The sequence below is a fragment of the Eschscholzia californica genome, unplaced genomic scaffold, assembly GCF_041429995.1.
Source record: "Eschscholzia californica isolate CP2 unplaced genomic scaffold, dmEscCali1.0.p SCAF_6, whole genome shotgun sequence".
In the NCBI taxonomy this organism is placed as follows: domain Eukaryota; kingdom Viridiplantae; phylum Streptophyta; class Magnoliopsida; order Ranunculales; family Papaveraceae; genus Eschscholzia; species Eschscholzia californica.
Genome location: NW_028238483.1, coordinates 30,856,321 through 30,878,439, shown reverse-complemented (window position 1 = coordinate 30,878,439; position 22,119 = coordinate 30,856,321). Strand labels below are relative to the sequence as shown.

Here is a 22,119-nt window from a genome sequence, read left to right as displayed (position 1 = left end):
AATAACTAGAAAAACATGAAAAAAAACTGAAAAACTTTTGACCTTTAGTAATGGAGGTTCATTCCTGAAAAAGGGGCCAATAACGAAGATGCTGATGAGGATGAAGGTGGAGAGAAAAATACTCATGTTAACGGAATACACAAAAAAGCGTCATTTGGGTCACAGGTCCTAAGAGCATCTCTAATGCAAAACTCAAAGAAAACTCAAATTGTCTTCAGTGTCAAGGCTCAATTGAGTTTATCTTTCCTAGATGTAAATGTTGAGATCCTCAATTCAAAAGACATTTGGGTTATTTCCCAATAGCCCCAAACTTTATGACCAACTTCTTGCCTAACCCTCTACTTTATCAAAAATACCCAAATGACCCCATTTTTCAGTTACCGTTGTAACTCCGTTAACCAGTCATCACCTCTCTCTCCTCCATCTCATCACCTCTCTCTGCCACCTCATCGACTTCACCGGCGAAGATCGCCGGTCAGTCAATTTTTCGGCCGGCGGCCTTCAAACATTAAAAAAAAAATTTCTCTCTTCTCTCTCTCTAATTTTTTTTCCTCTATCCTCTTTCTCTCTAAACACTACGCCGAAGGGGTTTCCCTTCGTCGGAGGTCTGATTCACCAGATTGAGTCGTATACCATTGAAGGTCTGGTTCGAACATACCTTCATAGGTCTATTCGAACCTGACCTCCGACGAAGGAAAATCCCTTCACTGGAGTTTAGAGAGAGAAGAGTTTTTTTTGAAATGTTTGAAGGTCGCCGACCAGGAAATTGGCTGGCCGATGACCTTCACCGGTGAAGACGATGAGGTGGCAGAGAGAGGTGACGATATGGAGGACAGAGAGGTCAGTGGCGTGGCTGAGAAACTGGGGATCCGGTGCCAAAATATTAACGGGACTTTTTACATACATAAATTTTTTTCTCACAGAATAATAAACATAAAGTTTTAAATAATATAACTATAAAAAAATACTCCATTAACAAATTGAATCTGAAGGTCGTATTTTGAACTAAATGATTACATCTAATATTCTTATTTGATACTTTTTCTCCTCGCATTTTTTGAACAAAATAGTCAATTAAACCTTCGAAGTCAATCTCTACTTTTTATTGCTTCTAACAACAAACAAAACTAAGTGAGCAGTAGTAGTTAGTCAGTTTTTACATAATCTAGAGAAAGAAGACTTACTTGATGTGCATGGGTAGAGAGAGATAAGGTAACAAGGAGTCAATAATTCGTCCAATGTGGGTACTGGATTACTGGTTAGAGAGAAGGTAATAAGAGAGAATATTATATAGCCAAAAGGGAGAGAGGAAAGTGAAATTGGAAAAGTAAGTAACTAGGGTTGTGAGTCACCACCAACTTAATAACTTCTCACGTGGGCCTTTGGGTAACTCTAGCCTTATACAAGTACATGAAAGTAAAAAAAAAATTGGGGCCCATGTGGTGGGGGGCCCTGTGCGGGAGCACACCCCACCACACGCTACTGATAAAGTAAGGGGCTAGGCAGGAAGCTGGTCATAAAGTTGAGGCCTATTTGAGAAATAACCCAAGACATTTCCATGCAACACTCTAAAAACTTAAAAATAACTTAGATGTCATTTCCTAAATGATTAGATTTGTTTTAACATTGAGTGACCAATTGAGATCCTGAAAAGAAATCTTAAATATTAATATTGAGTTTCTTCTTGAGATATCTTAACATTAATTGATGCCACGCCATTTTGAGATCCAAATTGAATGTTGTATTGGAGACTCAAAAAATCTTAGGTGACACTTCGAGTTTTTTAATTTGAGTGCAGCATTGGAGATGCTCTAAACCAGGAGCAGGGGTAGGGCTGGGGAAAAAATACGCAAACCTGAAACCCGTCACGGGTACCCGAGTCTGTCAGAGTCCGCGGGTACCCGAAATCCGAAGGCGGGTTTAGCCCGACCGACCCGATGAAATCAACGGGTCAGGTACAAGGTTTGAAGTGCTACCCAGCATCCCGCCTGATAATCTTTACCCGACATAACCCGCTTAATAATGTCATCCATTTATACGATAATAGCTATGCACATTATATGTATGCTTGCTTGCATGTATGCAGGTATAACATATGTATAACTATATTTTAAAGTATTAAACTGTATAATATAGATACATATACTATTATTGTTGTCCAAGTGCTGAGTGCTCTTGACATAACATTGTTAAGAGAAACTTAATTAAATTTTAGTTTCGATAAAAATTTCGGTACCATCGAAATAGAAATATTTTGGTCATTTCGACCGGGATATTTTGAAACTTTGGTGAAAACTCGATACTCGACCGTCCGATACTCGAGAAACCCGAAAAGTTTGACGAACTTGGACGGGTTTTGGACACTAGGACTTTTTAAATAACCCACCCGATTAAACCAGAAAGTCCGAATGAACAGAGAGTTTCAAAGCCCGACCGACTCGATCCGATGAATGCTATGAATCTGACCGGCCCGACCCAGACCGATTCCCACCCTTAGGCAGCATATGAGAAGTAATTGAAATAGAACAAAATTTTGTGGCGTAAGATAGGCAAACCAAAATGGACGTACGCACTAGGCGCATTTTAGCGACATGACGTCTTTGTTAATAAATTGGTGGCCCGTCTGATAGATTTGGGCGTAATTTATCTCGCTACCCAACTCAAGCAATTATCATCGTTTCGGAAAGAGATAGAGAGAGAAAGAGAGAGAGAAGGAAGAAGTCCGGTGAAACAATAAAATAAGCCCCCCCCTTTTATTTTTCCTTTGGTCGTCGTCGCTGAACTGACTCCAAAATCTTCAAAAAACCCTAGAAATTTCTCTCTTCCTAGGTTTTATCTGAATCGGGAAATTACAGTGTTACAAAGGCAATAATGGCGGGAGCAAGTCGAGAACAAGCATTTTCTCTTCTTGCCGCCGCGAAGAATCATGGCGATTTGGCGGTAAAAATTTCTTCTCTGAGACAAGTCAAAGAAGTTTTGTTATCGATTGAACCTTCTTTCGCTGCGGAGCTCTTCCCGTATATCGTCGAGCTTCAATCATCTCCTGAGAGTTTGGTCAGAAAAATTCTCTTAGAGTGAGTTGTTTTTTCTCAAGCTTTAACTCTTCCGTTTTCGTTTGTTTTTCGTATACGCATGGGAAATTGAATTTTATTTCATGGGTAAGGGGAAAAAGTGTTCTTTTTTTTTAAGATCTTTTCAATTGTTGCATCTTATGTGGAGTTCATCTTCAATTCTAACCTAATTGACATATGCAAATTTAGGCATCACCCTAGTTGTATTGTGATTTTGACAAAATTGCAGTGGAAAAAGAAATATGTTGAAAAGTTAATATTTTGGATATAGAGATTGAAAAGTTCAGGAACAATATAAGCATGCAAGCTTGGTATTTCATGGCATTTAGTGTATAATCTAATATGTTTCTAACAAATGATCATTAGTTTGTCTGGTATTTGATTGACCTAATTTTGGTGGTGCATGACTTCTTTTTATCAAGAAATAATCATTCTGATGAAAGCATTTTGTTTTGTGATCAACTTCTATTACTTGGTGTTAGGTTGGCAGAAGAGCTTGGTCTGAGGGTTATGGAGAAGTCCTCTCTACTGATGCCTATCTTCTTGACACTTTTAAAGGATAATACTTCTTTTGTTGTTCGACAATCTATTGTTAGTGGTACGAACTTCTTTTGTAGCGTGTTGGAAGAGATGGCACTCCAGGTTCGTTCTAAAGACCAAATAATCCCTCTTATAGTCTTGGTGTTTTCTGATTATTTAGAGGGAATAAACATCGAAGTAATAGAAATGTCTTTCATGATCACAAACCACAGTATCATCAATCTGGTAAAGTGGAGAGATGGCTTGAAGATCTTTGGATCCGTATGATGGAGTTCAAAAATGTCATTTGTGGCATTGTTCTGGAGGTAGGCATTATTATAACTTATCCATTTAAGAATCTTTAGTTTGAAAAATGTTTGGTGCTTCTAGCTAGTACTTATTTATGTTTGTTCATCTAAATCCTAGCAGTATGATAATTGTATTGAAATTAATGTTGAATTTGATTACGTAGGCTGGTCCAGTCGGAACAAAGTTGCTTGCTCTTAAATTCTTGGAGACGTATGTTCTGCTCTTCACTTCTGACGCCAATGATTCAGAAACATCCGCTACTGGAGGTATTATATTATGAGCTTAATTAGTTGATTCGTGGTGACTGCAGTTCGATATTGGAAGTCTGTTTTGTTTTGGTCCACCCAGCTTATTATATCACCATTTATTTCAACAGTTAAGAGGAGTTTTAATATCTCATGGGTGGTTGGGGGTCATCCAATTCTGGATCAAGCATCACTCACTTTAGAAGCAAACAGAAGCATTGGCCTTTTTCTAGATCTGTTGCGATCAGCTAGGACACTTCCAGGTCCTGTCACAGTTACTGTTATCAACTGGTGAGTTTTGAAATGCTATTTGGACACATCCAAGTGTACCACTACTATGCTTTTTCTGTCTTTTTTCAGGAGTAAATTTCTATCTAAGAAAAGAATATGGTAGTGGAAATGAGGGTCCCTCATAGTCCCATGGGTTCCAAAGTTTCCCTGTGTGTATTCATAATCTTTTTGACAGTTCGGTTGCAAATATATTGTGCCTGGTCACATAGCTCTGTAACACCACCACTCAGTTGGACACCTGAAAAGATCTGCACCTTTGCTTGATGTATGCTTTTTACGACTTTAGGATAATGTTGGTCTTTATCAGTTAACTTATGTGATAAACCGAAGCCTCTGGACTACGTTTTACTTTGTTGATTGTTCCGAGCACATGCTGTGCACTGTAACAGGTTATCTATATTAACTATTAACACTTGAGATGATATGGAATCATACTACTTCCCACATACTGACAATAGGAGACAAATAAAAGAGCAGACTGGTTGAAAAAAGAATTTTAAGTTATTATCACTGATGTAGATATCTATATATGTATATTGCAACTACATTATGGATAAATTACTTAGAACCATTATGATGCACCACCATTATCTGTACGGGATTCTTCATTACCGTCAATAGTTGGAGCTTTAGCCTTTTGTCTATTGATGTGCTACAATGTCGTCTTCCTTTACTATTTTGTAAGTTTGGTGGGCTTTCTGGAGTTATGGTAACAGGTTGTAGTCCATCTGCCTTTAATGGCATTTTCGGCTTGCTGACCAGCTCTCCCTTGAGGAGTTAAACAGCAGTATGATGAAACATAATTGTGATCTGTACTTCGCGTTGCTGCTGCATTCATGCTCAGACAGTGGGGGATAATCGCGCTAGACTATGAAACTGCACCTTAATGCCATGATGCCAGCACCATTGTTGGGAATTGATGGATGAGCAGGCTTATTATCCATTAGCTGAAGGGCATTTAGTTTCCATTTGCTGCATTTTGAAAGCATTGTAAACTGTTTTAGAGATCATACTCTATCACTAACACCTGCTTTACTGTGAATATGCAAGTGATGTTTTAAAAAGTGTAATAATTACATTGATATACATTTAACACCTATAATAGTTAATGCATAATTTATTGGAAGGGTATTTGGTAACTTTTTTCTGTTAGGGTTTTCGTTGTATTATATTGCACTTTTGTTTCATTTTCTATTTCTTGAAGTTCCTACTTCGGATGATCTATCTACTACACCTGTTATGTGGTTTGTGTCATAGATGTTGTTTTTAAAGATAAGACGACTTCTTTTTGTAGGCCAAGTTTGTCCTTTTCATAAAATTGTAGTCACATTTTTGATGATGAATGTGCAGATTTAGAGCATTAAGTGGTAAGACAGAGCAATTGGAGAACTTCTGGGAGATTGATAAACTTTATCTTCTGTCAGAGGATTCCTGATTTGAGCCCTAAATCTTGTACTGAGTTGTTACATGCAGTGCAAATTGGTCAGAGAAATACTTAGAGTTTTCGCTATGGTGTTGAACTAGGGGCCTTTAGTTTTCAAGATTCTCAGTCGAAAGGACATGTGATATACCAGTATTACGAAAAATTATCTTGACATGGAACTGGTCATTTGTTTCGTTGTGTGGCTTTAGGAGGGTTCGCGGAATGTTAATTTAGCCAGGTTGCTTAGATGGACTTGAAGACTATTATCTTTTGCCTCTCTGTTAACTGCCACAGGAAACATATCGCTTGTTAAAAATTTACCACAGATTTGGATAAACCAGTTTTACTGAAATGATTCGCATTTGTCCTTCTTGAAGACATTTGCGGAAAGGAGGGGCAAGTTCGTCTAAAATTTAAAAATATGTCACAAATAGGGATTTTTTTTAGGTTTAAGATAATTAAGATCATAGTACTTCACAAGGAGGTTTCTGCTAGCTGCCTGAAGGACTCTTATGTACTTGAACTCAAAAGTTAGGGTGTAAATATCTGACATACTCAGATATTCGTACTGTTTCTTGTTCTAAGAACAGGAAGAGTATGACCAATGTTATTACTAACACTTACTGCTGAGTGATCCGTATCATTGGGAGAAGTTGCATTAGGTTTATCGTTACTTACATTGTAACGTTTGGGATATTTCATGTCCATGTTTGTTGGTTCCAAAAGTCATTTAGCCTCCAACTTTTTTGCCTTCAATATTTGTCGTATTTGTCAGCGACGTGAGATGACAAGTCACTAATTTGGGTTTCAGTCCAAGTGTTTTTGTTTTGAAGAGTATCTTTATCATTTGTGTTTTTCTGAGTGAACTGCCTTGGGATTGTTAGAGAATGATGGTGTTAGGTGAAAACTTCGATAATACTGCTATGATGAGGCGCTTACATATTATAAGAGTAAAGTGTGTGTTGTTCAGTAAATGAATATTCAGTGAGTTTTTAAGACCAAGTTGCTCTCTAATACAAAACTAGTTAGAAAGGGTACAAAGATGGGGTTGGGAGACTAAAACAAGGGTATCAAGTTGTGAATGGAGATTGAAATTCTGCACTTAGAAGTTACCAATTAGTTGTAAAGCATGTTATTTTTGTGTTATGTAATTGTCTGCATGAGTCTGCTCCAGAATTCTAATTTGTTCTAATTTTCTTTGAATGACTTTCTAATGGTTGACATGACCTTCTGTTTGGTAGTCTGGCTGCAATTGCAAGGAAGCGCCCCATGCATTATATAGCCATTCTCGCTGCATTGCTTGGGTTTGATCCGAATTTTGAGATATCGAACGGTGGTCATGCTGCGAGTACCCATTATGCTATCAGGACTGCGTTATTGGGATTTTTAAGGTGTACACATCCATCCATTTTAGAGGTAACATTAACATCTTTGAAACTATCCAGTAATAGTATTTCTCTGTTCTTTCTGTTATTGAACTTATAAAAGTAACAATTCAGATATAAATAGGATTAGTTAAAAGTTGGAGAATCTTATGCTTTTGAGAATGTAGCATTGAGTTTCCATAATAGATTAGTTACATGCACTATTTCAAGTCAGGTTTTATTTAGTATCCTTCTATCTCTGCCTTAGTCCAATTATAAGTGGAAATTTCATTTGATCATGATATTTCTTAGAACTGTAAAATAACATATGCCTGACATGAAATGCATTTTTATTGTCAGTCACGGGATAGACTACTGAGGGCTCTGCGTGCAATGAATGCTGGGGATGCTGCTGATCAAGTTATTCGTAAAGTTGATAAAATTATAAAGAACAATGAGCGGGCATCACGTGATTCTCGACTGGCCAAGGTAATTATGTAAAGACATCATTTTATACAAATTTCTCTGGAAACTCATCCTCCCGGCTGGTATTTTTGTTATCTGGTGTTCATCTCGAATTCTGAGTTGTTTGTTTTCTAATCCCCAGGAGAATCAGCCAACAAGTCAGTTTCCTGGTTCTGACTTGAGTAAGAAAAGATCCATGTTTCAAGATATCGAAGGCCTGGCCCATATTGACGAGCTCCCTGCAAAAAGAAGTCGCTATGTTCCTGGTGGAAATGTAACGTTGCCTGTTCAAAATGATTCTGTGCAGGATGATTCTGCTAAGGTTCCTTTACGACAAACTGACTTGACTGCTGTAGAACAAATGATTACCATGATTGGTGCTTTGCTGGCTGAAGGAGAAAGAGGCGCTGAGTCACTTCAAATTCTCATCTCAAAAATTCAGCCTGACCTGATGGCTGATATTGTCGTTGCTAATATGAAAAACTTACCGAAGTATTCACCTCCGCTGGTGAGTAAACTAGGGAACCCACACATGCCTTCACAGAAAGGTTCCTCTACTATCAGTACTCCTTCACAAGTTACAACTTCAAGTGTTCCAACTATTTCTCAGCAGGCTCCAGTCTTTATATCAGAAGCCACATCTCCTGTTTCTTCTGCTATGGCAATGAGCACATCTTTGCCTGATTCATTCCCTGTCTCTAATCTCTCTGCAGATTATAAGCGTGATCCAAGAAGGGTATCCTGATCAAATTTAGTTTCTCTTGAAATATTTGTACCTTTTGATTTCCCTTTTCTAGAATAATAAAATACTCTTAGTTTATTCAGGACCCTCGTCCTCTTGATCCACGACGTGCACCAGTAACTCCAGCAGTACAGTCATCGCCTATGGTGGAAGATATTGTTGATAGAGGGTCAGTCCATGATAGTTCCGTCTCTTTGGTGAGTCCTTTTTCAGTTCCTCTGGTGGCACAGTCTGAAAGTGCTTCAGAACAATTGATGTCTAAAATTGATACAGAACTTCCAGAAAGTTCCATGATTCACCCATATGACCCACGGACTAACAAAGAAAACTCGGAAATTCTGCACGAAGCTACAAAAATTGATTCATCTTTAGAGGTTAATACTACTTCAACTGTCGCATCTGCTCCCGAGAACATGGTCTTGGACCCTGTGGCTCCTATGGAATCAGATTTTGACTCAATGGAAGGAATGGATGTTCCTTATGTTCTGGAATCTGAACCACAGTCTCCAGTTGTTTCAAGCTCATCTGCATCAGAAGAGACTGCAGAGGAATTACCACAGATCCCGCTATATATTGAGCTGACAGCAGAACAGCAGGACTGCGTGAGCAGATTAGCTGTTGAACGAATTATTGAATCGAGCAAACATGTTCAAACAACAGGCTGTAGTCACACATGCATGGAGTTACTTGCTCGCTTAGTTTTGCAGGTAGTGATGATATGTATTAAATTTGGTTCATTTTTGACGCAAAAGTTATGTTCATATTCCTTTTTGTCGTCCCTGTTCTTGTACAGTGGGGTTACATTTTACGATGACATAATTTTCACACATAAAGTGATAATTATGTTTCAGAACTTTGTATTTCATGTTTTGTCAATGCATTTCTCTTTGACAGTGCCACACTCAAACATCGTATTATCACCAGTTAGTGTGTCACCTGATTGCTCAGACTCTTGTCTTGTTTGATTTGTAAATTGTTCAGGAATACAAAGTTGCAGGAGATAACCTCTTCGCTTTCAGAAGTTTGTAAAACCTGATGCTCCATTAATGGTTGGGAGCAAACATGATCCTATTCGTTCATGAAAATAATTTTGCTTTTCCTATTAGCCCATTTCAGGATACGCTCTACCAGTTCTCCATGGCTCTTACTTATGTTATATCTAAAAGAATAAGAAACTTGGAAGCAGTTTATGAAATTCAGTTTATTCTCTCCTTCAATGTCCAGAGAAGTTTTCTGTATATTGCCCTTACGACATTTTTAAACATCATGCTTCCCGGACCCAGAACACCTTTCAATTCCTTGTGATTCCATAAAATTATATACGGAAAACAATCATCCCCTAAAGCAGGAACCGTTTTTTTTTAAATACCTAGAGCAGAACCATTAAATACACATCGAGATTGACATAGACTAATTCAAAGATCCACCGACCCGTGACAATTAAGAACTTCTCTAAAACGTATCTCTTCTATCAAAAGGTGTTTTTGATTGGTAACTGCAGGAGAATATTTAATATGCTTTGGGTTAGATTTCATCTTAATTAGTGGAGATATGCCAGGATCAGTTTATATTGGTTGAGAACGATAAGTTTAGTGTAGTCAAATCTTATACACTAGGGGACTGGTGAGATAGTGTGACACATAGCCTTCTTCAATGAGCTAGTGAAACTTAGGAGCTCCCTTGTGGCCAATGCATGTAGTATTTGCCTTTGAATCTGCGACGTTATTGTCAAAGCATTCAAGTTGAACAGTTGTTCTATCAGCAAAACTTGATCTGCTTGAACCTTTTGCATTTCAATCTAACTGAGCATGTCATTACCTGGGAATCTTAGATGTAGATGAAAGTAGAACGAAGTGAGAGAGCAAATGCTATATAATTGTTTGGATCGAACAGTTTTATTGCTAAATTTGTCTAGCGCTTTGGTCATATGTCTTGTACAGTTTGCCTAGGCGCTGATGGTGATATTGTCATGATGAAGCGTCTTGTTGGTCTTTTAGTCAACTATAGTTATAGATGATCAAATTTTGATATTCATGTGGCAGACTGGTGCTGATGGTGATATTGTTAAAATGGTGCAAAAACATATAATTATGGATTACCAACACCAGAAGGTGTGTTTCCTCTACTATCTGTTTTCTTGTCAATCAAAAGAGTTATTATCTGTTCTTTATATTCAGTAATAGGTAAAAGTTAAGACTTCCACATCTTTGTATTGATTGTGCATTTTATTGTCATTTTCAGGGTCACGAGCTTGCGATGCATGTTCTCTATTACCTTCACAGCGTCACGCTCTCCTGTTCAGATGAACTCTCTTCATCTGCTTCCAGTATATATGATAAATTTCTTCTATCTGTGGTAAGTTTCCTTAACTTCATCTAACCTTGTTGTTGTCATGTTGCATTTAAGTATTTACACCCTTCTTCTGTAGGGAAAATCTTTGCGGGACACATTACCAGCTTCAGATAAGTCATTTAGCAAGTTTCTTGCTGAAGTTCCTCTTTTGCCTGACTCTGCCTTGAAACTGTTAGAAGATCTTTGTTGTTCTGATGGGATTGATAACCTTGGGAAAGATGCATCTGGTGGTGATCGTGTCACTCAAGGCCTTGGTGCTTTATGGACCTTGATTTTGGCGCGGCCGCTTAGTAGGAAAGCTTGCTTAAATATTGCCTTTAAGGTACCATTTCATTAACGATGACAATTCATAGCATAGAAGGTTCATAATTTTTTTCTCATATTCTGCTAGTATTTTGTTTTGCGATGTACCCATCTCTTCCTCACAATGCTTCAGAGATGTGGTTTAATGTCTCCATTGTTTGAGGAAAGAGAAGCTGGATTAAGGTTCAGGGAAAGTTTGGATAAAATTGGTTTTGTTCCAGTCTTATTTGAATGGTTGCTTTGTTGGACATATGATTACTGAGCCTTGCTTGTTCAGCTTCGTTTATTGTGTGAAATATGATTTAGCAATTTCTCTCCCTCTTCTCCCTCTACTTCCATGAATTCTGTAATGCTTTCTTTTGTGGTTTTACTTACTATTATATATTTTCGATGGCAGAGTGCTATCCATGTGCAAGATGATGTGCGCGCAAAGGCTATCAGACTGGTATGCATAGCATTACTTAACCATGTGCAATAGTTTTAATTCCGGCATGTAAGTATTATATGTAGTCTTGACCTGTGATATTTGTGCCAAAAAGGTTTCGAACAAGCTTTATTCGCTTAGCTTTGCATCGGCAAATGTCGAGGAGTTTGCTACTAGTATGCTGTTATCGGTTGTGGACCATCAAGTATTAAATACAGAGGCTGCACAAGCTGACTTGTCTGAGACAAAAGCAGAAGAAAATGTATGTTTCCACTTATTGTTTTGGCTAAAGCCCTGATTTCTCCATTTCTCGTAATATTTTAAGGGTTCTCTATATCTGCTCTCCACTTCAGGCTGGAGATCAGGAAACATCTATTACTGGAGCTTCTGAGAGTGAGTCTTCGAAACTCACCCAACCAATTCTGTGCAGTGCTCCAACAGTTCCACTTTCCCAAGCACAACGTTACATGTCGCTATTTTTTTCTCTATGCTCAAAGGTACTTTTTGGAACTTGTTTTGATAAGTTAGATCTAATTTGTGTTGGGGTACTCATTTTCATGTGCTATTGCGTTTTTGGCAGAAACCTAGTCTTCTTCAACTTGTATTTAATGTATATGGACGGGCTCCTAAGACGGTTAAACAGGTATTTCTTATTGTTTGGTTTGTAAGCAATTGCAAAAAGTAGAAACTGATGATATAAACTGCCAATGACATGGGGCATCTTTCTATCTGGTTCTGATCAAACAATGTGATGCAGGCTGTTAATAGGCATATCCCTAATCTTGTGAGGAATCTTGGGTCATCATATTCTGAATTTTTGCGTATAATATCTGATCCCCCACAAGGAAGCGAAAATCTTTTGATGCTGGTAGTTTCATTTTTTCTCCTTAACACTCAATATTGCTTAGCCTTTGCCTCTATTTCTATCCATGGATGATAGTGACTCATTACTATTTTTCTTGAAGGTGTTACAAATATTGACTGAAGAGACTACTCCTTCTGCGGATCTGATTCAAACTGTTAAGCATCTATATGAAACAAAGTTAAAGGTTCATTGTTTTCTCTGGCTCTAGTTTTTCAATTTCTGAAACTTTTTCTCAGTTTTTGTTGTGATTGACTCTTATTACCTTGCAGGATGTTGCTATACTTATTCCGATGTTGTCTTCTCTCTCCAAAGATGAGGTATCCTTTTCTCTATGTTTTTTCTTGTCTTCTAAATTTTAACATGGACTCCTGTAAGAGTGTGCGTGTATCAGTATTTGACACCGTTATGAGGTGCTGGACGTAGCTTGTGGAAAAGGCTAGTACAGGGACAGAATAGTATAAACATATATACGTGTCATAGTAGTTATGTCCTCCATTCTTACTTTGATTTTTTATAACTTTTGGATCAACCATTATTACATAATATGCAAAAGATGTCAAAATATAATGGGTCCTAACATGATCATGTGCAATTTCACGTAAATTGTACATTCAAAATATCTACCTACTTAAGTGTCAAGTATCATACAAGTGGTCTCGACTCTCGAGTGTCTTATATGGGATTTTTAATTATTGGAGTATTTGCCAACAACTAACAAGGAGCACCCATGTTACATAATTTGTTTACTAGATCATGGTAAAGTTGCTTCCACAGGATTCACCCTTTATGACCTTGGTGTTTTGGAAAATCACAATCTGCTGTATTAGTAATACATAACGCATGTCCATAGACTTCATTCTCCAGAGCAGCTTTTGCTATGTGTATTATGACGATTGTCCACATATGCTCCTGATGCTTTAGCTTCATTCAGGTATCAGTGTAGTTAGTTAGTGTAAGAGGATGTCCCAAATGGTCCAATCTTAATTATATACTCACGTTGCTTAGTGCTTACTTAGAATTTGTGAGATGCTAGTTTTAAAGTCAACCAAGTGGTAGTCTCTAGCATCCTTTTTCTGTTTAGAACAGTTGCTTATTGTAGTTTTGATATCAGTGTAGTGTAAAAAAGTTAGGCAACTAAAAGTTGTTTAGATACTTCATACTTGTGATGCACGATTTACAATTGCATATGGAAAATTTGTGCCTGCAGGTTTTGCCTATTTTCCCTAAGCTTGTTGGTCTTCCACTAGAAAAGTTCCAGACAGCACTGGCTCGTATACTTCAGGTATGTTATGTTCAAAGTTGTGTATTCTATTCCTTAGCTCAATAAAATTGTAAAATTATTTAAGTTCATGTATTAATCATATGTATCACTTCTTCAAGCTTGAGTAAACGGCAACCTCCAATATTATTTGAAACTTAGAACTACATCTTTCAAATTTTATTACTACCCTTCATGCAAGTTTTCTAAGGCATACACCTTTCTAAAGTAATTTCTGGCATCGCCCCTTATGTTCTGGAAACTTCGATATATTCACCTGGACCTCGGCCAACTTCGAACAACACAAAACTGTGATCAGAATCTGATGAATGTTAGTTTAAAATCAAAATGATCAAACGAACCATCAAGTTTTTATATGTGAGTAATAATCCTCACATATACAACTTAGAAAGTGAAGAGAGGTATCACGTATCCCCAAGGTAACTTAGTAGCTAAGAACAAGGGTTAGGTAGTACTGTCGTATATACTGCTTAGGTAATTGAAAGTTCCGAACTTGGGAAAAGTTTCTTTGTAGGAATCTTCTATCCTAGTGCCATGTAGTGCTTTTATTAGTTGAATTTAGAGTTTTTTTTCTTCACATGATCCACTTGTGATGGATTGCTTCCTGCTGAAACAAATCAATAACTTAGTGTTCTAATTGTTTCATCCAGGGTTCAGCTCATACAGGTCCAGCCTTATCACCGGCAGAAGTATTGGTTGCAATCCATGCCATTACTCCGGAGAGAGATGGGGTTCCACTTAAAAAGGTATGCATTCTATTTTAATCTTGTTCAAAACTATTTTAGTTCTAATGGCACCTTAAGTGTCCTTATAAAAGCAATATCATCGAGCAAAAGGGCTGGGCGATTTGTAAACACGAGTGGAGAGTGATGCCTATAATACGCAAATGTTAGTTGATTTTATGTAGGAGCAGACACCTCTTCTAATCTCTGATAGGACAAGAACTAGCTTTATTTACCAGTAGCCTAATCCAATCATAATTACCAGTGCATATGTAGAAATGCTACTGCTAGATTCTTTTCATGATTAACCAAACCCGCTCAGTTCATTAACCGCTCCCATACATATATACGTTCACCTGCAACTCGCTCATCTTCACATGTAAACCTTATCCCTAATGTAAGTTGATCGTTCTGTGATTTCAGATAACGGATGCTTGCTCTGCTTGTTTCGAGCAGCGTACAGTCTTTACTCAGCAGGTCTTAGCCAAGGCCTTGAACCAGCTGGTATGTTGCCATTATCTACCCATTTCCCTAAATATAACGCTAGTGATTTCTTTCGTTCTTTGTTGTTGTGTCTACTCATTGTGTTGTATAAAAATTCAATTTTAGGTTGACCAGACTCCTCTTCCTTTACTATTCATGAGAACAGTAATTCAAGCTATTGCTGCTTTTCCCACTCTGGTAATTAACTTCTCAATTGGTTCTCTTTTTATGCTTCCTTGTTTTAATGACTTCAAGATCTTATCAGGTCATCATGCCTTACAAGTTGATCATCTCTATTTAACAAGTGCATGTTATCTGGAGAGACATTGGAACGCTATTTTGATGTTAAAAGAAAAGCTATATCAGATTATTATTAACATATTTCTTGCTTATTCCATAGGTCGATTTCATTATGGAGTTACTCTCTAAACTTGTCAGTAAACAGGTATTTCTTTTCCGAATATTTTTGTCTCGTGCATTGCTCGCTTGTGTCCATCTTCTCTTTGCGCTCCTGAGACTGAGATTGATGTTTCCGGGAATCTGATTTTATCGTAACTCTCTTGGTTTTAGATATGGAAGATGCCTAAGTTGTGGGTAGGATTCCTAAAATGTGCATCTCAAACCCAGCCACATTCATTCCGTGTACTTTTGCAGGTAAACGCAGTAGGTGCTATAAATGATTGGATACTCGTCTCGTTTCCGTTACTCGTTTTGTAACTTCATGTGCTACTATGTTTTTTGCAGTTGCCCCAACAACAGCTTGAGGGTGCTCTGAATAGGCACCCTAATCTCAGAGGACCCCTCGCTTCTTATGCCAGCCAACCTAGTGTAAGATCTTCATTACCAAGGTAATCATTTTGTTTAACTTCCATCGAAGCCTAAAACTTATGATTATATATATATAATATATATATATATATATATATGTATCTGAAAATTAAAGTTTTATCTGTCAGCCTGTACAAGGCATGAAATGGTCTTGTGTCACGTACGAGTTGAGATCCCCTCGTAAACCCTTTTGGTGTCCAGTGAACATTTTCCTTTTTGTTTGTTGAGAAGTGTCCAGTGAAACTATAGGTTGAATATAAGCTCCGACATGAAGTACAGATTATGTGACTTTCTCCTCATGTTGTGTTAGTAAAGCTACAAAAATTGTGGATATCAAATGGATGTTGGCGGGCTGACCGGTTAAAACATTGTGGTTGGATTGTCCAGAGAAAAAGAAGTTTCAGGGTTACGTTCTTCGTTGGAAATCATATACTATTTCCGGAAGTTTTCTTTATATAGGTTACTTTTTATTAACAAGGGACTCGAGAGTAATTACATTCAGACATGGATACTTCATGAACGTATAAAATAAGAGAACATCATGAATGACTAACCGTCATCATTAATAAATCATGGGCCCCAAAAGGTCCAAGAGCCCTTAAGGTCATCGTAAGTGATCTGAAAGTCCATCCTCAAGTCTTAATTACACACGATGAATATTGGGATAATAAGCTATTTCCAGGGTTTGATCCCCGACACCTCATGGGATAAGCTACTGCATTACCACCGCCAAGGGGCGGTGGACTTAATCTAGGGCACTTGTATTAATCAATCTTAGAAAGTCCTTTCCCACTAAAGAAATCAAATGTAACTTTGAGTAGAAATTGGATGGCTTATACACTGATTATATGGTGAAACAGATCGATATTGGTGGCTGTGGGTCTTGTAAATGAATCACATCAACAAAGATCGTATCACCCATCTGCCTTGCACTCAGATACAAGTTCTTCTGTCCAAGGAGCCACATTGTGATATCCGCGAAGCGTTTGGATAAAATTACTCAAAACATTTCTTGCTGAAGAGAGACCAAATAGATGGTGGGCGGCCATTGCTTCCAAACATTCCTTGCTGAAGAGGAAACGGATTAGAAATAGTCACCCATGGAAACAACAAATTAATCGATCTAATATATTTATGGGAGAAGTTCAGGCTGAAAATGATTTTGGCTCGAGTGACGACAAATGATAATCTGGAAGAGGGCTTATTCTGTTCTTCCCGAGTGATTCTCACTCCGAGTTTCTGGTGTGGAAGGGATTGTATTCTATTTGTATTGTTGTAGTTTTAGTCTTTTGATTAGCCTTTTTTTCTTCTTCCCAAAATCTATTTTATCGGGCATTTGATTCCCTCCTTACTCGGGCCTTAGGGGGATGTGAGACATGTTTTAGTTAGTTATGTAACTTGTATAGAATACTAGTTTGAGGTCATCAAAAAAATCAAACCAACAACCTAAGAAATGAATGTCCGTGATGATATTTGTCAGTCATTTTTTAGCCTTTAAATTTAAAATAAAACCTTGTTCTGGCACCTCTTTATCTTTGATCCATTCTCGTCTAGGTGTTGAAATAAAAGTGGATGAGTGCCTTTAGGACTTCTTTCAGGCGTTTAAGGAAAGTCCAACTTGAGACCAACGAGTGCAGGAGATCCCATTGGTTTAGGCCTACAGAAACTGCTCTTGACCAGGTGCTGATTAATTGTAGGAAACCTAGAAATGAATGTCCATTATGCTTGCCAAATGGATCTCTAACTTTGTGTTGGGCTTGTCTAGAGAAGTTCAGAATAAATTAGGAAATAACAAATGTGCCTCTAAAGGCGCCTCTTTTTTTTTTTTTTTTTTTTTTTTTTTACGCTGGCCAGCCTCCAGCCATGGCAATTTTCGTGGGGTTGGGACTGAATTTAGTCCGTGTTGTTCAAGTTTAGCACAGATTAGGCCGAAGACCTAAGACCATGTAGAGCGCGAAGAGAGGACATGTCACTTGAGTGAAAAGGTGGCGTTTATAGACAGACGCTCCCAAATGGAAAATGTGAGATTGTGTGTCACAAAATCGGAATTTTAGATATTAAGATGACCGAGTTCCTAATTAGTTATACCAACAAGGTATTATCTCTGGTGGACTTGTCAGTAGGAAATGTGATATTAAGAGGACTCCAATGAAGCACAGGTGAGATGATTTGTCATGAAATTGGAATAAACTAGACTTAGAAGTTGGTTTCTGGGGACTAGATTTCATGTGGTTGGGACCTCTAGATACAACCACATGTCATAGGAGTTAATTTCAACATTAACTCAGTTATCTAATAATCTTCCGTTAGTCATAGTCTAAGCTAGTCACTATTACATACTAGTAATTAGGCCAAAATATATATATATATATATATATATACATACATATAAGATCATAATCGAAGTTACATACTATCGGATCTATGTGATCCCAGTAGAGTTAATAACTGAGATAAATACAAAAACAAAAAAATCTAGAAAATTAAAAGAACAAGACGAAGGACCTAACAAAAAACCATGTGGAAAGCTAAAAATAATCAATCTTTTCATCAAACTTATACATTTTTTAGCTAGACTAGTTATACTTTCGACGAAACTTTTTAAAGCAATATTTATACACTCTTTTGGTAGCCATCCAATTCTTAGTTTGGACATTAGCCATCCAATTCTTAGTTTGGACATTATTCAAATTCAGATCTAAAATCTAAGTTTTTGGTGCATAAAAGAAGAAAATTTTCCTCATTTAGTGAGGTGCATATGGTTTAAGAATCTTGTCCCACTCATAAATGATGCATTTACTTTGCAACCATGCAAGATTCAATTTTTTATCTGTTTGGGATGGGTCCCCCATTACATTAACTATCAATTCCATCTCCTGTGGTTTTCTAGAGTCCTACCAAACAAGCCCCCACTCTATATTACCTTCCCATATCTCTGTTTTCAAAATTTCAGAGCAATGGGTGTTAAAATGTTTGTCAGTTTGCCAACTATAAATAATAAAAATGAATTACTAATTGCTAAAAATAAATGCACTATAGTTATTTATATAATTCATATGATTATTCTTTTTTGTTGTAGAGATGAGTTTTAATAGATTATTTGTAAAACAAGGAAATTACACCGATGTCAAACGGGCTAGCATTTTCGTTATGTTATTTTATGATATGAGACGATTAAAACACTTAAACTGCAAAGACAACAAACTATACGTGGTTCCTAGTTCATGGCGTCTCTATTAGAGGGAGCGGCGAGCGCGTATACCTAATATGTCTTTTTCCAAAGATATTTGTTTTGCTTCATTAAAAACTTAAATATACAATTTGCAATTTAATTATCTTATAATTTCAAATTAAGTACTATAATTTTGTTTTATGCAAAGCCCCCTAAGGTGGACCAAGTTCACCAATATAATAGTACTCCAACAAACAAAGCTTGTTTAATTAATCATAAATTAAATAATTGCCTCACTGCTTGTCCTTTTCCTTATCGCACATTTTGATTACATTATTGGTTAATTAGTCATCAGTGAGTAATTCAGTATACCTAGATATCAAGAGATTGTATCCCATATTTTTCCCTAACTTTTATCCCATATAATTTCCCTTAAATTCATCTGTTTTCGTCGTTGGTTCAAGACTGAGCTTTTAGATTTGACCCAATGAAATACCCATCGAATATGATTAACTGTTGAATTTTCATGATACAAGTCTTTAAGGTTGAATTGATTCTTAGAACAATTGAAAAACAACAAGGATAGTATTTGCAATAATAGAGATGGGGATGTTTGAAGATTTGATGGTGGAACATAAATCCCATCCCATGGGAAGTGAACTGTTAAGTGGTCGTTGTACATAGACAAGGAGTGTGCTGAAAATAGCCTCCTCCTACTTGTTTGTCTATCAAACTATTATGTTTTGGTAATCCATAACTACACAATTATCATGCCATTGGCATTGGCATCCTTAACAAAAGGTATAAATTCATAAAAGATTTTGTCTTAATAATTAAAGGTCGCGGATTTGGGAAAAAAGAAATCTCTAAGGTGCTGTTTGTTTTTTAAAATTTTCAGATCTGAAATCTGAATAAGGATCAATTCAGATTTCAGATGTTTGTTTTTCTTAATCATTGAAATCTGAAATGCTGGCTGAACTAAGTCCATGTCTGAATGGGCTGAAAAATAACCCAGAATTTTCAGACTTCAAAACAAGTCTGAAAAGAGGATGGAACTTCTGAAATGTGTTCAATGACCGTTCTACCCCCGTGAAAATAGTAAATGTTTTTTGTATCTCCCTCTTCATCTTCTCCACACCAACACCATCACTGACGACAACAACACCACCACCGACTTTAGAAACACAGATCCAATTACCACCAAAAAACACAGATTTAATGACCACCTGAACCCAAGAAACACAGATCTGGTCACAAGTTTGGCAAATATGATCCAACACAACACCTACACAGATCTGGAGGGTTTAGATTTCTCAAGCATATGTTAGAGAGAGAAAGAGATAGCGAAAGAGAGACCCAAAGAGAGATGTAACCTCGATTAGAAAGAGATAGAGATTCGAGGAGAAGCATAACCTCGGTTAGATAGAAAGATCCAGCGACGTTCAGAGAGAGAGAGAGGGATCCAGTGAGAGTATAACTTCGGTTACATAGAAAGATCCGGCGACATAGAGAGAGAGAGAGAGAGAGAGAGAGAGAGAGAGAGAGAGATGCCAGAGCCTCCCATCGGCTAGAGAAAGAGAGTTGAAGAAGGAGGCTGCTGGTCTGAGAGTAGAAAGGAGATAATACCCTAATCTAGGGTTTTTATTATTTCAATAGGGGCAAGAAAAATTAGGTTTTATTGTGGTCAAATTTATTAACTAGGGGTATATACGTCAAAATCAAAATTCAGATTTCATGATTCAGATTTAAAAAACAAACATCTTAATAGTAAAATAATTCAGCTAATTCAGATTCAGCCAATTCAGTTCAGCCAATTCAGATTCAGACGTACAAAAAAAACAAACAACACCTAAGAAATAAAGACTTGGTCAACCATTATTGACTTAGGGGTATATTATTTTTTGGCCCAAAAACTAACTTGTCTCTTGTCTCCTAATCTTCATATTCCTCAAACCTCATCCCACCACAAATTCCGACCACAGACGCCCACAATTCCGCCCATCAACAATTCAAGCCACCACCTTCATCTCTTACCTTCTCGGAAATGTTGGATAACTCAACAAATTCAACTCACTTGGTTGACAACAAAATAAACGGTTCGAATTTTATCTAAGTATTTTTTTTTTCTTTTTCCAAGTGTGGTCCAGATGTACTTTTTCAACCAAGTGGGATGAATTTGCTGAATTATTTGAGATTTCCGATAGTTTCTCGAGACTTTCTTGTAGTTGTGGCTAACAAAATAAATTTATTTACAAATTGAATTCAATAAACTATGAATTTTCATTTACGAAGAATCAAACTTGAGACTTTCGTATTACAAAATGAATGTCAACCACTACACCGGAGGATGGTGCACATAATTATACAACATTGTTCCTCGTAAGACTCAGGCTAAATAAACACACAACCTTCTTTCAACCCTTCTTCAACTCCCCCTCTCTCTCTCAGAAAACTGTCAAGGAACTTTTTGCTACTTCGGCGAAGGGTCCTCCCTTCGCCAGATTCCTTTTTCCTTTTCATTTGTATCTAAATAAAGGTTAATCTGAGGGCATAAAATCACAAGAATTATTCTCTATCACTGCGAAGGAAAAAAGAACAAAGAGGAAAGGGCTTCCCCTATGTTTTTCTTCAACTGATCGAAGAGACTTACCAACCCCTTCGTCTTCTTCATCCACCTATTGAAACCCTAGAGATCTGTTGGATATCTGCGCGATTCTATCTTTTCTCACTGTTATAGATTGTAAATGGGGTTAGAAAGAAGAAGAGAGAAGATTTACTTTATGCTGGTATGTAAAGAAGAGAGATGACCCTTCATCATCAACTGCTCTTAGTTCTGTGATGGATTCTGGTAGTGGTGGTGTGATTCAGGTAGTGGTGGTGTGATTCAGGTAGTGGTGGTGTTTTGGGGTTTCGGATCTTGTCATGGTATAGGGGAGATGTTGGTGATCGGATCTGGTGGGGGTTTGTGGTGGTGGTGGCGTGGTGGTGGTGACGGTGGATTATGTGATTCAGTTGTTTGTGGTGGCGGCGATGGCTTTACCGGCTGGGTGACGGAGGCAGTTTTCGGTGACGGAGGCGGATTTGCGGTGACGGAGGCGGTTTTCCGGTGACGGGGGCAATTTACCGGTGACATAGGCGATTTTCCGACGAGGACAACGGTTTTCCGGTGACAACGACGGTTTTCCGGAGACAGTGGTGGTGGTTCCTTTAGTTTTTCCAGTTATTTTGTCGACTTTTAGGGTCTTTTCATTCTCGATCTTTG

At 37.5% G+C, this 22,119-nt stretch overlaps 1 protein-coding gene across 4 annotated transcripts; it reads left to right on the top strand.

The window, feature by feature from the left end:
* Positions 1–2,613: 2,613 nt before the first annotated feature.
* LOC147533478 (symplekin) lies at positions 2,614–17,209 on the top strand. 4 transcript variants are annotated; one of them, XM_086648721.1, is made up of 28 exons: positions 2,633–3,074; positions 3,554–3,713; positions 3,824–3,916; positions 4,063–4,165; positions 4,276–4,435; positions 7,100–7,274; positions 7,583–7,711; positions 7,830–8,195; positions 8,301–8,423; positions 8,513–9,136; positions 10,472–10,540; positions 10,671–10,784; positions 10,858–11,103; positions 11,482–11,529; positions 11,624–11,770; positions 11,862–12,005; positions 12,089–12,151; positions 12,266–12,376; positions 12,474–12,557; positions 12,643–12,690; positions 13,581–13,655; positions 14,303–14,398; positions 14,798–14,878; positions 14,984–15,055; positions 15,258–15,302; positions 15,428–15,511; positions 15,602–15,705; positions 16,546–17,209. In XM_086648721.1, exons 1-28 carry the CDS (start codon positions 2,872–2,874, stop codon positions 16,655–16,657), a joined length of 3,879 nt encoding a protein of 1,292 aa, XP_086504847.1. In that variant the 5' UTR covers positions 2,633–2,871; the 3' UTR covers positions 16,658–17,209. The 4 variants fall into 4 exon arrangements, with proteins under 4 accessions (XP_086504845.1, XP_086504844.1, XP_086504847.1 ...); XM_086648720.1 differs by having other exon boundaries at positions 8,504–9,136; XM_086648719.1 differs by having other exon boundaries at positions 2,614–3,074; positions 7,830–8,423.
* Positions 17,210–22,119: the final 4,910 nt, after the last annotated feature.